General features: G+C 44.3%; 2 protein-coding genes and 1 pseudogene across 3 annotated transcripts; all 3 read right to left on the bottom strand.

The window, feature by feature from the left end:
* Positions 1–1,342: 1,342 nt before the first annotated feature.
* On the bottom strand, positions 1,343–4,243 carry NPPA (natriuretic peptide A). Of its 2 annotated transcripts, XM_085558972.1 has the most exons (3): positions 4,044–4,243; positions 2,277–2,562; positions 1,343–2,048 (listed from the first exon to the last, which is right to left on the bottom strand). In XM_085558972.1, the coding sequence occupies exons 1-3, from the start codon at positions 4,161–4,163 to the stop codon at positions 2,032–2,034; spliced, it is 423 nt and encodes a 140-aa protein (XP_085415098.1). In that variant the 5' UTR covers positions 4,164–4,243; the 3' UTR covers positions 1,343–2,031. The 2 variants fall into 2 exon arrangements, with proteins under 2 accessions (XP_085415098.1, XP_021402885.3); XM_021547210.4 differs by lacking the exon at positions 1,343–2,048 and having other exon boundaries at positions 2,114–2,562.
* Positions 4,244–8,069: 3,826 nt separating this feature from the next.
* Positions 8,070–8,968, bottom strand: LOC146765673 (uncharacterized; annotated as a pseudogene).
* Positions 8,969–12,235: 3,267 nt separating this feature from the next.
* On the bottom strand, positions 12,236–13,853 carry LOC146765672 (C-type natriuretic peptide prohormone-like). The gene is made up of 2 exons (XM_085558973.1): positions 13,620–13,853; positions 12,236–12,704 (listed from the first exon to the last, which is right to left on the bottom strand). The coding sequence occupies exons 1-2, from the start codon at positions 13,710–13,712 to the stop codon at positions 12,375–12,377; spliced, it is 423 nt and encodes a 140-aa protein (XP_085415099.1). The 5' UTR covers positions 13,713–13,853; the 3' UTR covers positions 12,236–12,374.
* Between the last annotated feature and the right edge of the window lie 2,879 nt (positions 13,854–16,732).

Genomic DNA, 16,732 nt, shown 5'->3' with positions numbered 1-16,732 from the left:
GTGCTTGACTGGGTAAAATTCAGCTCCAGCAAGAGCTATTGTTAGAATACATGAGTTGTTTTTACTTTCAGCAGCACAGGGGAAGTCAGGCTGTTGCCCATTGCTGGTGTGAAGGGATTCACCTGCATGTTCCCATTGTGCTGCAGTGGGTCTTTTCAGAAGGCAAAGCCCCATTGTCCCCATAAGGGCTCCCCAAAAGGTGACTTCACACCCCATGATCTGTGAAATTGAGTAAATGCAAAGTCACTGTATCTTTCACTGCAGAGATGTCCCATGGATACTGCTGGGAATCTTAACCTGGGAGTTTATTCTGTCAGGGAAACCTGTGTGGACACTATTCCACAAAATATTTTATGTGTTGCTGGTGCTGCTGGAAGGAGAGGATTTGTATCACACTGTGGTTTCCTGTTGGAGTGTAGCAAAATTACTCCCTCAGATTACACTTCCCTAGGAAAGAATCACAAGGCCCAGTGTGGAGAGGAGCACACAGATCCCTCTTGGAGGCCATGTCAGCACTGCAGGGAGTGACTGGGAGGGTGGCTTGTCAGAAATGGGATGTGTGACATGAGCCCTGTTCAAGTGTTGCAGCAGCCTTAGCTGTGACTGGCCTTGTGCACGGAGGGGTGTGTGCTTGAATTTACCCTTTCCCTGGAGCTGTGGTCCCTGAGAGCTGTTGTCAGCAGCTCTGGAACACCTGCCTTCCAGTTCCTTGTGTTCACCAGGTACAGTTTCTGTCACCATGTGCATTTGCATAAGCAAAGTCAGAAGTGGACTGTTCCAGCTCAGTCTGTCCTGGTGCTGCCTTCTAAACCCTGAACAAGCTTCTCAGGATACTCAGGTACATAGGAATGCACTGAGATTCTGGGAATGAGACTCATGAGGTGCTCAGAATAACACAGTTCCTAGCAGTACATGCAGTCAACCACAGGACAGTTGTGTTGAGCTGGGCTTGATGCCATTCCTGGGGCTCACATGGGGACCAAGCTCTTTGTTCCTTGGGATACTGACTGACTGAATGTGTTTTTGGCAATATTACCTTCTTTAGTGGGGTGCTAGAATATGTTTTGGGTCAAGTTCAGCTCCTAGGTGTGAAATCTAGCAACTAAATTTAAATAAGCCTTAATGAGATTTCTAGTGTTTCCATCAACCATGTTAGAACAACTTTGCAAGGGGCCATTCCCAGAAAGTGATAAATGCTCCATACAAGCTGCTGTGTAGTAGAGTGATCCTACACCTACCCTGTCATGAGGAATATGATAATACTCAAATCTTTGAGGATCCTTCAGGAAATTCTGGGAATCAGCATCTCAGCCACATGCAGAGTGAGACAAGACACAGTTAATGATGTATCTTTCTGTTGATGCTCGTAACCTTTATTTGGTCACTGCTAGAAAGCATATACAATGAATTCCCTTTCCTCCCTCTGGTTATCTTGAAACTTGTGGAGTGTTATGATTTTATTTATTTCTTTTCATGTAACTTTTGTTTACATGAGGCATTTGTAGAAGTTCCCATGACTGAATAATTTAAACCAGCAAAAGGACTCTCTTATCACTGAAACCCTGTCTACAAGAGGACTCATGATGATCTTTCAATATTAAGCAAGTTGTTTTTTTTTTTTCCTGATAACCTGTTAGCATTTCTTACTGCAGAGGAAAAGCCTCTAGTCAAAAACTCATTTTCATTTTTACTACGTTTTCTCTATCTCATGTAAGTATGATCCAGGTTTGTGAGTGCCAGAATATCAATAAAATTTAAGATTTTGACTTTAGGCAAATACAAGAAAACTTAATGCAACAGACAGGAGAGAGGTCCAGCACAGATGTCTAATGTGTTAGTTTTATTTAAAGATGGTCTGTCAGTGCTAGCGTAAGAAATGTTCTTTAAAAAAACATCAAATAAATAAATAAATAAATAAATAAAAATAGTAATAACTTTCTGTTGAGGAGCTTAGAAAGCATCTGGCTTTCATCTTGGGAGGAAGGGGGTACTGTAAAGCATTCTTCAGAGCAGGTTCTAGGGAGGTTGATCCTAATTTCTCCGGGAACCTGCAAACCAAACATGAAATAAATGTTACTAGAATCTGGTTTTGTGTCACAAAATCTCTGGTACGTGTCACAATTGAAAAACCAATACTAGCTTAAATACTAGGCTCAAATTAATTCCATTCTGAAACTGTGTCTTCTTAAAAACTTAAATGAGAAGCTGCTCCTTCCCTGTCCCTTGGCACGGACACGGTCTGTGCTATGCGGTGAAATGGCTTAGACAGGACTCACCGTTGCAGCCCATCCCACTCAGGGAGCCGATCCGATCAATCCTCCTGCCAAAACAGCCAGAATCTCTCATCATCCTGGGCATCTGCAGCCCCCTCAGTCTCTTGAGGAAGGGGTCCCTGTAGGACAGAGGGGTGTTGGGTGCAAGCCTGGGTTCAGCCTTTTGGTTGTCACTGTCATCGGTGAGTTCCGACAGGATCTCCTCCTGGGTTTTGGGTTCTTGCAGGTCAGGATTGGACTCCAGGGCTTCCATCATTGCAAACTTATCCTCCAGTCTTTCCAGCAGAGCCTATAAGAGAAGGATTAAATAATGAAATTCCTTGTTTTGTGGTCATTTGCTAACTCTTCCAGTCATTCTGTTCCGTTTTCATCGATGGTCCCATAGCCCACCCTAGGGAGACTGACAGGTTGGATCCCAGCCTTCCTGGTGGTCATTGAGTTCTGTCCTCTGCATTATATCCCTATTCACAGTAATTCCATCTATGGGACGACATAGCTTCACCTTGTGAACTAAATGAAGCTTCTTGCCATCATGTGTATCTTACTGGTAAATTTAGAAGACATCTTGGCAGAGAAGAAAATGCAAGATATGAGTTTCACCGGGTCCACTCAGCCCACTGGTGGTACAGTCTGAGAGAACCTCTAGCCACATAGCTCACTCCCACATTCTCTGAAGTTGCTGCTTTGTCACCCCTGGCTATTTCAATCACATCACTTGGAGAAGCTCTAGGTGTTTTCAGTATTTTCTGCCCCTGGGATTACAGGATTGCTACTCCTAAAAGTAACTGAAAATACCTGTATGGTAAATTCATGCCTGCTGTATGATTGCTTCCTGGGTACCATTCTTGGTAATTTGTAAAGCTTTGTGTAACTGGGGTCAGATAACCTCCTCAAGGGCACCTCATCCAATCAGAGGAATTTAATTGCCCAACTCTAGAATATGAATATAGAGGAATGAGCCTTGTGGCTTGCCTGATAGTGAGTGCATTTGGAAGCCACTCTTCCTAGCTGCTGGAAACAGCCCAGAGGCAGCTTTAGCTTCAATTGTCCTTATAAGCTCAGGGAGTTTGTTCTTAGGCCTGAGAACAGCTTCGAGAAGCTGGTTACTGGTACCAACCAGCCCAAGGAAAGGTTTGAGTTTCAGATCCCATCAGAGTCTCAAGCTTGTACTGTGCTGTAACAATGGATTTTCTCTATTATTTTTTAAAATGCTTAGCGGTAATTTTATAGCTCCGAAAGCTTTTCTAGATGAGCCACACTAAATGATTGTGTTATTCCTCTAGTAATATTTATAAAAGTTTGTCTTTGGGTGCTCCACTTTACCTCCTCATCTTTCATCCATACACAACCAGATCTCTCAAATTCACAAAGCTAGAGCCATATGGAGCAGGGGTATACATATATCAGGACCCCACCTCAGAGTTTTCTATTTGTTCCTATGGAGCTACTCTGATGATTTTTTCCTCCCCTGGAACTTAGTTCCCAAGAAGATTTATCTTTAAAAGAAAAAGAATCAAAACACCAAAGCAGACATCCTACAACATCACAATTTGGTTCCCACAACTGCCCAGGAGCTCGGGTGAACCCAGCATGGGAGGATATTGCCCTGCAGAGCTTCTCTGAACCCCTTTGAAAAGCTGAGGCTTTGTGCCCCAGCATGTGATGGCTGATGCATTATTGCCATGCAGTCATGCAAAAGGAAGGCAAAGCACCACCTCACACTCTGCTAAGCACCCCAAAAGTTTAACCTTGCAAAATGAGATTCCTCACCTCCATGCTGGCCAGTTCTTTGGCAGGGCTGAGGCTGTAGATGGGGTTGGCTCTGCTGGGCTGGAGCTGGATGAGCAGCAGCAAAAGGAAGCCATAGAAAAATGAGCCTTTAGTGTCCATGGCGCTGACTTTGTTGGGAATAGGGAAGTTCAAGCTGTTTCTTCTGAGATGTCCCTTCAAGTCTCTTTCTTCCTTGTCCTGTTGTGTCTCTTCTGAAGCTCATCTTTTATACTCTTTGGGTGATCCCTGCTTCCTAGGTTATCAGTGGGTTTATCTTGGGCACATTCCAGTCCCACTGGAGGCATGCAGCTCTGTCAAGGGAAGATTCCCTTTATTAGCTGTCATTAGGCAGCAGCTGCTGTTGCTGAGGAATGTATGTCACAAGTCAGTGATTTCATGTCACTCCCCCTCCTCTTGATACCAGGCGCTCTGATTACATAGTCCAGTTGGAAATTCTTAGCAATTCTCTTTCAAGAGACCCCTATGGTCAGATTTACAGAGATGGGAAACAATCCCAGAACTGCTCTCAACTTTGCTCAATTCGAAGATTTCCACAAGGAAATGGCCTTTTACAGGGGAAACAACGAGCTTTCAGATGAGTATTTGGTGAAGAGTCAAGAATGAAGATAAATCATCTTTCAGGACACCTAAACTATTGTGCACACTTCCCTTCTATATATGGAATATGTGCAGCTACCGCATACCAGAGAGTGTGCCGAAAATCCCAGATTTGGGCCACTTTTCCCATTGCTACTGAGGTGATATCACCACTGAGATTTTGTATTTGTGTGTTACCAACAAGAGCAGCACCTCGATCTGCACCTCAGTGCTGTGCCTGTGGGGAGAGCCTCCAGCCTCCGTGACAGCCGGCTCCGGCACCGCTGAAAAACACTAGTGTTTATAAAAATTCAATTTCTGGGACTGAAAATGGGATTTCTGTAAGCATTGATGGTAAGGCTTGACCCTGCATAAAGAAAATTTAAAGAACAGGCAGCCAGTTTCAGCAATAATCTTATTTTACCATCATACAAGAAAGAAACTTGTTCAATGAGAACTTAAATAGATAGCTGGTATTATTCAGAATCTATCCCAAAGAAAGAATGGATGGATTTGTATATATGTGTGTTTTGTGAGGAGTTAAAATAAAATCTGAAATATATTAAAAACTAAAAATATTTCTTTAAGTGCTGAATGCCTTAAAATTAGCTAGAAACTTCCTATTCTAGATGAGAAATTATGAAAGTACAGAAATACTTTTAATTTCTCTTCCATTTTTTGTCTTTGTACATATAGTATAACTAAAAATCAATCTTTTTACAGGAATGCAAGAGAGTTCTAAATCACGAAGCAATGGCTTTTTTTTTTTTTTTTCATTTTCCTAATGTTTCTTGTTATTTTAAATTGAAACAAAAACAAATGTAGGAGTAAGTTGAATGTCAGTCTAGTAATAATTTGTTGGCTTTTCATATGAACATAGATCTTGAAAGAATCTTCTGAGTACACTTTCAAATTAATAATAAAATGGTAAAGTATTTCCCATGTCCTAAATGTCTTAACATGGGTGTTTATGTACAAACATGTGCACATACTGTTCACATGATCAGCTACCAAAATTATACTAGAAAGGACATTCTCAAGGTTGTGAAGTCATGCTCAAATGCTATTTCTTCCTAATATAGCCTGAAGTCAGCCCAACTCTGTGTATGTTCTGATGAAGCCCTTTATTATAAGAGCTCTCTATTTTTCCTCAATGCTTTATTTTTTTTGGAACATAAAGGCAGTACTATTTTTTGTTTTATTGTCTGCTCCAACACTTCCTTATTTTGTGCTTTTAAAAAAGAATTAAGATCCTGATATCTTGTTTTTTATAATTAACACTCTATACTGCAGTGTCTGTATAATTTGTTAGTTACAAGTATTCTCTTCTTGCTGCTCTTGGTTTGTGTATGTTTGTTTGTGCCAAGGTGTTACTTTGCTTTGTAAACTGCAAAAGTGGGAGAAGTTAAACCAGAATTATTAATTAATTTTCAGTATCCAATTTAAGATAATTAGAAATAGTTATTGTTATATTTCTTGTTCCTTTCCTTTCACAGCCTCCCACACAAAGTATTCTCTAGTGCTCTCTGTGCAAAAACATTTTGTAGCTTGTTCTGAGATTTCCTTTGTGTCTGTTTTTTTGTTTTGTTTTGTTTTGTTTTTTTGTACAGCAGCCCCCAGGGCACAAACCCAGCAGCAAGAAATTGAGGGACACAGTATTAATCTCAGATGTGAAACATTCTAACATTCTGCTTCGAGTGACCTGTCCTTGTGAAACAATGTAATTGTTTGGATTTTAGTCATTAAGTCAGACCTCATGATAGTCTTTTCTCTACTCATTCATTCCTTTTCATCTTCTGTGTTCCATGGCAGATAAATAAGATGCAGAAGCATGACTTGAGCCTTGACAATACTTTCCTAAGACAGAAAGATTTTGTGCTCTGTTCCATGTACATTGTAGTGAAGTGTAGAGATGGGATAAAGTGGCTGCCTGTCACAGTAGCAGTTGTATTTTCACAGCCAAATTCTGCCCTCGATTATCCATCTTGCAGTTCTGCCAAAGCAAATGGAGTGTGAAATGTCAGAACTCAGCTCATCATTGTTAAGCTATAAAAGTCACTTGTTTATCTCAGTCTTATCACCACCCTGGTAAATTAATATGAACTTTAGGCTTTATAGCCCAGCCATAAAGAGTCAAGACCCAGGCATTGCCTATGCTCAGCTGGGTATTTCCCTAGTAAAATGTCTGCCTTAACAGGGCAGCAGGTTCTTTTAAAAAGCTGGTTGTGACTGGTTTTAAGGTTGGAAATCCAGCACATTTCCCCTGCTCCCCAGGGTATGGGATGGGAGGTGTGGTGACAGGAGGCCCCATTAGAGCAGCTCTGCTGGTTCAGATCAGAGAGATGGTACTGGCAGCCTGTGTGTGGATCCTGTGATGAGGAGGATGGACAGAGCTCAGCTGAGGTGACATTGCCCTTTCCCCAGCAAGATGATTCTGTGTCCTTGTTTTTCAGCCCTGTGAGGCTAAGGACCATAACCCTGGGGGTTGGTTTCATGTGGGTTCCATCTGCTGATGGATAGACCTGCCTGAAGTTCTGCCCTGACCTGCTGCACATCCTTCCAGCGTGTCCGTTCTCCTTCTGCCATTCTGGAGAGTGTGAGCTGTTTGTACAGAGCCTCCTGTTCAGAGAAAGAGGCTGGATTTGGATTCATCTCCCAGTGACAAAACCTTTGACAAAACTATGCCACACCCCACCCAGCCTCTCTTTCCCTGCATGATAGATTGAGAAGGAAGTTAATCGATGAGGCCATCAGATGAAAATCAAACCAGAAACGTAAAAATGTCTGGAGTAGTGGCCATCCTACAGTTTTTTTTACCCCCTTTTTCCAAGGGGGTAAATTAATTTTCATCCTAAACACGGATTGTTTCTCCCGGTGATTGTGATACACTATCCGTGTGTTGTGGCTGCTCCTTCTCTCGCTGGAGCCTCCAGGCTCAGCGCAGGCTGCAGGGAGCCCCGGGCAGGGAGGGCAGCCCCGGGCAGGGAGGGCAGCCCCGGGCAGGGAGGGCACCCGGCGGGGCCACTGGCGTCTGTCCCAGGTGCTGAAGCCCTCCCGGCCCTTCTCCTGCAGCGGCAGCCTCTACCAGGTGTATTTTTAAAGCCACGGAGCCCCTCTGTCCTAGGAAGTCCCGCTGTGCCCATCTGCCAAGCCTGGCACTGATACCAGCCCGTGGCACAGGGGCGTGTGTAGGACACTAGCTGGAATTAACCCCTAGCCCCGTGCCCACCTCCGGGGAGCATTCCCTGGTAGCAGCAGTGAAGCCATCGGGAAAGGCGAGCTGGCTCACTGCCACGGTGCCTGGTAGTGCCACTCCAGTACAGCGTGGAGGGTCACTGGCACAGTCCTGGAAGGATGCAATCACCATCCTCCCTGCTGCTGCGACCCTCCAGCAAAAGGCTTTCCAGAACGGGTGGGATGTTCTGGCCAGGGTCAGGACAGAGCCCTCAGAGCAGAGGGAGAGGAGCGCTCTGGAGGGGATTTCTGTATCTTCTGACCATTTGCTAAGCCATGACCGAAAAAAAAAAACCTCACTCAAAAAAGGTGATGTAGGTTTGGCACAAAGTTTATTGCTCCGTGCCCCACTGCCGTGGCGGTACGAGGGCAGCCTGGTGGTACGGCTGCTGAACGCCGGCCTGGAGACTCAGGAAGCGCTTGGGAGCCGGTCCCGGCTTCAGCTTCTCCGTCTGCTCCAGAAATCTGTAAAAGCAGCTCCGTGGCTCTCAGCCGGGGCCGCGGCAGCTCCGGGCGGCTGCGCGGCCAGCCCCGCTCCGCCCGGCGCCCACGGGCTGCGCGCTGCTCGCATCAGCCCCGTCTCCATCCTCGTCCCAGAGCGGCAGGAGAAGTGTCTCCGTCTGAGAGAGGCTCCTCCACCGGCTCCGTCCCTCTGCTGGCTGGGGAGCTCAGGGCCAGGACCGGAGTCCCCGCCCGGCCGCTCTCCGCCCCCGGGAGCTCCCACCCGGAGCGGCCGCCCTCACCCCGGCCGCCGGCTCGGCTCCCCGGCTCGGCTCCCCTTCCTCTTCCCGCAGCTGCCGCAGCGGCTGCAGGAGGTTCTGGAGAAGGACGGAGAGGAGGGATTGAGAGGGCCCTTCTGCCACTTGGCCCCGGCGGGCTGGGTGCGGGTGGCCGCCCCGGAGCCCCGGCCGCGGTACCTGCGGGGAGCGCAGCTCCGCACTGCGCTCCGGGCCGGCCGCCTGCGCTTCTGCCCGCGGCACCGCGAGCAGCAGCAGAGAGCCGGGAACTGCATCCCATCCCTTTCCCCATCCCCATCCCCATCCCCATCCCCATCCCCATCGCCATCCCCATCCCCATCGCCATCCCATCCCCATCCCCATCCCCATCCCATCCCCATCCCCATCCCCATCCCATCCCCATCCCCATCCCCATCCCCATCCCCATCCCATCCCCATCCCATCCCCATCCCCATCCCCATCCCCATCCCCATCCCTATCCCTTTCTCTTTCCCTATCCCCATCATCATCTCGATACTGTGTTGCTTCTTTTCCCATGGATGTCTCTCCGTATAGCCCCACTCTGCCCGGAGGAGGCTCAGCTGCCTCCTGCCAGATCCCTGCAGGAGCCAAAATGCTGCCCTGGACCCTCTGGCTTCCATAAGGGCACTGCTGGCAACTGCCCCCACAGGTCACCCTTCAGGAGCTGGGGGTCTGCTGAGTGCAGCAACTGCTCCAGAGGGAAAGAATTGTCCTTAGTCATCTCCCTTACTGGCAGCACCTGTTTTTCCAGTGATTTCCTCTCCCTCCACCCTCCATCACTGTTAGGAAGGAGTTGATGCAGTGAAAGAACCTTGCACTTTCAGCCTGTCTGCTCTGCCTCAGATACACAGGAGCTGAGAGCTGGGTTGATTTCCCCTCCAAGGGGCTGAGGGATGGATCATTTCTCCGTGGGGGACACAAGTGGGAGGAATTGAGAATGTTCATCTGTCTGCAGCAGCTCTTGGGACAACAGCTTTTTCTTCTCAGTATACAAATTTCTGTGCTATGTGAGTAGACTATGTCCTGAGACTGGGGTTTAGGAGAGTTTTCTTCTTTGAAAGTTCCTCTGATGATGATTCTCTGGCATTGTTACCAACTCCCTTCTTACCTTTATAGTCCTTCCCTCTGTAAGAGGCAGAACAGCAGACAGGGTCTTTTCATTCACTGCCTGGGTAATATTAAAGCAATTTCACTAAGCCTCTGCCTTCTGCCCTTTTCATTTGCTTAGAATGGAAGCAACAAGCAATATCAACTCTTTTGGGACAGTGATTTTTGCATCCAGCTGTTTTAACAGCTGGCAAGTGGGTTTGTTTAAAACCTGGCAGAGAATGGAGAGGTGTGTTTTGAAAGTGCAGTATCTGAATGAAGGCAGATCATGGCATGTGAGAGGGTTATTGTTGATAGAGAATGAAAACAGATCTGGGTGAGGATGTGCATCATCCTCAATTTTGTGTGTACTAAAGGAGGAGTGGAAAGGGATAAAGCAGTGAGACTAACAGGATCTGTGTGATGATCAAGGGGAATAAATACAACTGGCCCTCTATTAATAAGCTAGCCAGAAGTGAGTCTTGAATGAGACCAAATCTCAATTGCTGCCTAAAATCACTTAAAATCAGGTACACCAAAACCACACATATTTGAGAAAGATACCTGTATGTTTCTTTCCATGTTGGAGTACTTTTACTGGAGGCTTTTCTCCTCAGCATCTTCTGTTACACTGGTCTGTAAATTCATGCACTCCTTCTTAGCAGAAATGGAAATGGCACAGCTAGAGGTGAGCTTCCCTCATCTGACTGGCATCCTCACTTCAAAGCTTAGCTTTGATTATTTAAATGCTAATAGAATTCAGTAAATTACCTAAACTACAAACACACCTGGCTTCAGTCTTGGGGATCTAATTATAGAGCCTTTTATGTGAAATAAATTGTTCTTGCTTTGAGAAAAGTGCCTTTTAAAAATGTTCCCACAAAATGCCAGGTGATGGGATGGCACATTACCAGCTTGACCTCTGTAATTGCAACTCTTATCTGTTTCTTATTCATCTTTGTGGGATTCTGTTCACAAGTGCTTACAGCTCAGACTTCAACCTACTCTGACCTGGGGTAGCACACTGAAGAGGGACTCTAAAAAAGCTGGATGCTTTCTGTTAAGCTCTCCCAAGTAAGCAAGTCTGCTTCTTCTTAACCTGAGTAAATAGTTGGTTTTAAGCCATGTATAAACTAACTATTGGTATGGAATTATGCTGGAAGATGAAAGAACAACACAGTTTTCATTCTGGACTTTAATTCGTTTATTGTTTGGTAGAAATCTTAATTTTCTTGTGATTTTTTTTTTTCTTAGGCATGACAATTCAGAGTGTAATAAATTCATTATGGACTAACCCATCATTGGAGAGCTTGTACTCAGGGCTGTGTATGCATATGGCAACAAATATCTGCTCAGTGCATTTTCACAGTTGCTGCTGCTTTGTTAATAAAGGTAACTTAAACAGATTAACTAGCAAACAACATAAGACCTAACCAAAAATGTTAAACAAAGAAGCCTTCAGGATACGTTTTTCAATTTTCTTCTCAGTGTATTGAAATACCTGGATCTACCTATGGAAAAGTAGGGTGTCTTTGAATTTCCTTCCAAGAAGGATAGTATTGTTTTGGTGTGGGGTTTTTCTTTGGGTTGTTTGTTTTTTGTTTGTTTTGTTTTTTTTTGTTTCATTTTTTGTTGTTGTTTTTGTTTTTATTTTTTTGTTGGGGGTTTTTGTTTCTTTTTTCTTTTTTTTTAATAAAATGAGGTATGCTACTAAGAAAAATTTGGTTTTGTCCATCAGTGGCAGATCTAAATGCAGAGTCACTGCTTTCTAGTGATGTCTGTTCACATTTTGGGTCAGAGACTTGGGGTTTTGTGTCTTGGTTTCTGTGTACCAGACAGCAGCTCTCTGAAATGCTCCTGAATTCCAGTGTCTAACTGCAAACTGGGGCTCTGTTTCAGGAATGAAATATGAACAAACCACACAGCAAACCTTGGAACAAATTCATTACATTATGGAAAACAGTTTATTACCTGTGACATAATGAGGCTTGTTTATTTATACATTCAGTAAACAAACAGTACAAAGGTCGTTTCCTGCAATTAATTTTCAGATACATGTTCACAAATAAATACTCTGGTACAAACAGGCAGTACAGCAAAGCTGCATTCTGTTGGCCAGGGATATCAGGGGAGAGGTGGGTGCATTTGCTCAGTACAAAGTGGTAGGCAAGGGGTGCTTTGAAACCCCAAAGTCAGTCCTGTCAATAAAGAAGATGAATAAATAATAGAAAGAGAAGTGTACAGGATTTCACACATGGAAATTAACTCTTTTCTTACTGTTCTAGTGGCAGATTTACCTCCACTGTTCTGCTTAGAGTTTGTTTGGAATGAAATAAGTATCCCTGGGGAGCTGGTGAAAAACCTCTCTGATCTTCTAGGACAAGATGAAATGCTTGCAGCTGACTCAGAGGAAGGAGGCAAAGCAAGTAAAACAGAGGTGTGGCATTCAGGCATTCACAGGTTTTAAATCTACATCTGATGACAGTGAATTCTGAGAAAGGTAAAATAATAAACTGTGTTTGTGATAGGAGGATAAAACTTACTTTAAGGCATCATTTCCTTGAAGCTGAATTAACTCTGCTCTTTTGCCTATTTCTGCAAGTTATACATGAATACACAGCCCAGCAGCCTCTGCCTTTCTCTTACCATAGCAGAGTCAGCATCCTAATCCACTCAGGGATCCAATTCTGTCTAGTCTGACACCAAAACAGCCCCTGGAGAGGCCCTTTTTGCTTCTGCCTTTGTGCTTCTGCCTCCGGGCTGAGCTCAGGAGGTCGCTGAAGAATCTCTGGATGGCGCTGTCTCCCAGGGAAATGCTCTTGGACTGCTCCCTGCTCCCGGGCTGCTCCCTGCTGGTTTGGATCCAGGGGAGTTCAGTGTCTTGCTGATCAAAGACACCTGCTGGGATCAGGTCATCTTCCTCATGGTCCCACTCTTCTGAGTCCAGGGGATGCTCCAGGTCCTCATCTAACAATTTGGACAGGCTCTGGAAACAGGGAAGAGTAAAAGGTGAAAAGGGAAGAGACAAGAAGGAAGGGGTTTGGAAATTCTCATTATTTCCATATAAGCTATACACAGTGCTAAGGTTGAGGACATATTTCTGAGCTGCCAGACTGCCAGTTAAGTATTTCCTGGAACTGGGCAGATGGATAAATTATGAAAATTTTTAAAGGCCTGGTAAATTGTGAATAAGGAAAAAGAAAAAAATAGTTAATATCTAAGAGAATTAATGCAATGCCAGGAGATATGCTGAAATTGGTTCTGAAGCATTGCTATATATTTCTTTGCACAGTGGGAAGTTAATTCATATACAGCAATGTCAGCTCCCTAGTGCAGAAACTGGAATGTTTTTCTTAATGACTTGGAGTTCCTGCACAAACAAATACACAGAGGTACACATACACACTCTTTCTTATATTCTACACCTGGTAGTCACAAGCAGTGGCTGCATTGCTGCACAACTGAGCTGAGGAGATCCTACAGGTAAAACCCCTTAATTCCTTTTTCAGCTAAAACCAGGGGCTTCAGGGACATTAATGTCATGCAGGTGACTGCTCTAGGGATTTAGATCACAGTCCTTCCAGAATAATTTATTTTAATCCAAAAGCTTATTGCTACACTCAGTCACAGGATGACCCTAAATGTACAATCCCCTAACTGAACCTGCAGGAAAAGAAACCCCAAACATTTTTCTTTCAATCACCTCTTGTGATTAGAAATTTAAACCCAGTGATCAATGTGTTTAGATTCCTCTGTTTAATAACTTTGTGTCTGCCTGTCTCAGCATTCCTGCTCTCATGATGTCTCTTTAAGATGGGGTTGGAAGAAACAGAGCTCATCTGATGTGTCTAATTCCTAAGGAAGCATCAGCTTCTTTCAGCTCTGTTGAGCAGTCACTTACCTGGAAGCTGGAAATGGATCTGGCCCCTGCCTGGTTTTGACTGACAATAAGCAGCAGAAGGAATCCAGAGCAAAAAAGAAGTTTCAGATTCATGTTTGGTGTCTGATTCCTCTTCCCTTAAGTCTCTCCAGTTCAGTGTTGCTCTGTGTCTCCAGCTATCAGCATTTATATCTTCCTCCAACCCCTCCCAGATCTACCTTTTGAGTTCCTGCTAGTGCAAGGATTGGTTTGAGGTTTTGATCTGTTTTCATCCAGCCAGGAGGAGGAGGAGGAAGACAAGGAGGAGGGAAGAAATAGTTCTCTTTTCTGGTGGTGAATTAAAGGAGCATTTTCCACTTAGGCAGTGCAGCACCATGTTGCTGTCCTGGTGCCTCTGATGTACATGAGTGAGCACAGCTCAGTGTTCCTTGGGCTGACTGCTCACCCTTTCTTTTCATCCAAAGAAAAATAACTGTGAGAGAACTGTGAAGTGAGGAAGGGAGTGAGTGGCATCCCCAGCACATTCACCATACTAGAGGGATGGGCTAAGAAAACATGCTGTGTAAGAACTGAGTTTATTACACAATAATGCTACCATAACATAATAATACAACTTATTAATATGATATTATTGACTTAAGAGATAAAAGAGTGTGATTTGGAGAAGAAGGGGAAAACCAAGTATTACAAATATGACAAGTTGCAGTGGTTGTTGGCCTGAATGACAGTGAGTGTGGCCAAAACCAAGCTGACATGCACAGACAGCTTCCACAAGGCTTGAGGAAGAAATTCCTCTTTACCTGGATCCAGCTTAAAATAGTTCCTTTATGGGATCTTTCTCAGTCTATTGTACACTATTTCTATTAAATCTGATATCAGTCTGAAAGGAAGAACAGGCTTGAAATTGGCTTCACTGAAAAATTGAAATGCAATAATACTTCTTGCCCTTTCATGGCATTTTTGCACACATGTGATGCACAGAGTAAAAGGCCATCAAGTTGGATCTACACAGAGGAAATGGAAATTAAGGACCATCTGGCATTTTTCATCTGATATTTGAGTTACTGAAAGCTTACAAACCGGTTTTCAGTATCAACTGTTGGTCCTGGAAGCTTGGAAAAAAATAATTCTTGATGTGCCAGCAAGTTTAATGTTTTCAATGTCTTTTCATGTGCACATCAGTTTGAGGTATAATTTTAAGTGTCTCTAGAAATGGGTGTTGTGAGGAGACAGCTTAGAAACATCCCTCTGTGACAGAAAAGGAAGTCTCATGTAATTGTATTGTTGGGGTTTTTTTGTTGTTGATGATGGTGAAAACCACATTTGGTATGAATCTTATTAGTAGATGAAATCATCATCCCAGAGGTTTGAAGTGTGGACTTCTCAGTGTAAGAAAAGGTCAGGGCAGTTTCAGGTTCACATTTCTCCAGGATAGTTTTGTTGCTTTGATTGGCTTGTCACAGGTCTGAATAAAGTGGATAATAAATCTTCTGGACTTTGAGATCTCTGAAGTTGTTTTGTTGTTCTGAATTGTCTCTCTGGTTGCTGTTGGACATTCATACACCAGTACAGCCTCATCCATGACTATGTTGGTAAAAGAGTGATTAAGGCTGGACAGGAATTCTAGGAGTCTGTGGTGCAATCTTGTGCTAAAGCAGAGTCAGATGAAATTTCTCAATGCCCTGTCAAGGTGAATTTTGAAAACCTTCAAGAAACAACGATTTACTAACATCTACTCAGAATTTTTCCCATTGCCATTTGTGTCCTTGCCTCTCATCCTAATGCATTGCAGCTGGATGCTGTCAATAAGCACAACTAAAGGATGTTCCCTCTCCCCAGACAATGACATTCCATGTGATTGTATTTCAGAGGGTGCTGCATAACCCAGACAGCAGGAGCAGCTTCAGTCCAGGTAACCCACAGCTGGCTTCAGCTCAGATTTGGTGCAGTGGCAAGTAGCTGGAAACAGAAAGCCATCCAGCAAATGTCTCTGCTCTACATTCCAGATTTTCTCAGGGCTTAGATGAGCATCAAACTCAGTGTCTGAATATTCACAGAGATTTATCATTGAGGTGGTGCAGCTAAGATGGAGACTTCAGCACAAACATCAGTCTGTAAGAAGGGAGGAACCCCTGAGAACAGCAGAAAATATTTTTGAGTTAAGAAATGGTTTTGTGTCCCTTTTTGAAATGTTACTTTGTGTGGCAAGTCTTTCATATAGGGTGGAAGGAAGCAGGTTGATGTGTGTTGCTCATATCCAACAAAAATTTGTTTACCAGCTTCCTGAGATATTTCTCCTGTATCATCAGAAACTGATTAAAGAGTAGGATTAGGGCAAACTGTTCCTCTGGGGATGTACCTGCCTCATCCTGTGAGGAAGCTGAGCCCTGAAGTTGATAGCTCAGTTGATAGTTGATCAACTAGGCTTGGGTGAGGCATCATCAGAGCACTGCTGCAGTAACTCATCTTCCTCCCAAACTCAGCGACCCCTTTAGCATCCCTCTCCTTCCCAGCTGCTCAGGCCAACATTCCCTGGCTGGCTGAAAGGGCAGTGGTGTTTCTGCAGTGCTTCCAATGGAAACAATGAAAACTGCAAGTGTTAATGGATGTTATTCCTCAATAATGCTTAAAGTGACTGCTATGGCACTAGCTGCTGAAGGGGAGCACTCTACAGACACATTTTAAAGACCTTTTCCAAAACATTTCACCCAGGAGACCAAGTATTCCTTGCACAAAGCCTGTGGAAGCAGTTTTTTGCTGGGATTGCATGTAGCCAAAGGAGATCCATCCCCCATGCTCCTGCAAATCCTGGAGGAATAGGAGGCAGGTCTGTTTTCCCTCCAGTGATGCACTGAACAGTCCTGTGTCTGCTCTGCCTGGGTGGAGAGGGAAGCACCTCTAGATTTTTGCTGACCTGTGTAATTGCTGACTGCTGGTGGCTCTGGTCCCTGTCACATTTATTCCCTTGCAAAGTCTGTCTTACATCATCCATGTTCTGTTTCACAAGCACAAATGCAGGGGTTCTTGGTTTTGTGCAGCATCTAGTGGCTGTGATAGCATCAGGGAGTGAGATTTGGAACGTTCTACAAAACAATGTTTTCCAGATGCTGAATCTGTGAGGGAAGCTGGCACCA

The sequence above is a fragment of the Lonchura striata genome, chromosome 21 (genome assembly GCF_050655825.1).
Source record: "Lonchura striata isolate lonStrDom1 chromosome 21, ASM5065582v1, whole genome shotgun sequence".
Lineage (NCBI taxonomy): Eukaryota > Metazoa > Chordata > Aves > Passeriformes > Estrildidae > Lonchura > Lonchura striata.
This window is presented reverse-complemented; position numbering and strand designations above follow the sequence as displayed.

What these genes read in the sequence shown, in the direction of transcription:
- NPPA (XM_021547210.4), bottom strand. Translation starts at nt 4,163, where the DNA reads ATGGACACTAAAGGCTCATTTTTCTATGGCTTCCTTTTGCTGCTGCTC. An exon ending in AAGAACTGGCCAGCATGGAG is followed by an intron (nt 2,563 to 4,043) that starts GTGAGGAATCTC and finishes CTTCTCTTATAG; the next exon opens with GCTCTGCTGGAAAGACTGGA.
- LOC146765672 (XM_085558973.1), bottom strand. Translation starts at nt 13,712, where the DNA reads ATGAATCTGAAACTTCTTTTTTGCTCTGGATTCCTTCTGCTGCTTATT. An exon ending in GATCCATTTCCAGCTTCCAG is followed by an intron (nt 12,705 to 13,619) that starts GTAAGTGACTGC and finishes CCCTGTTTCCAG; the next exon opens with AGCCTGTCCAAATTGTTAGA.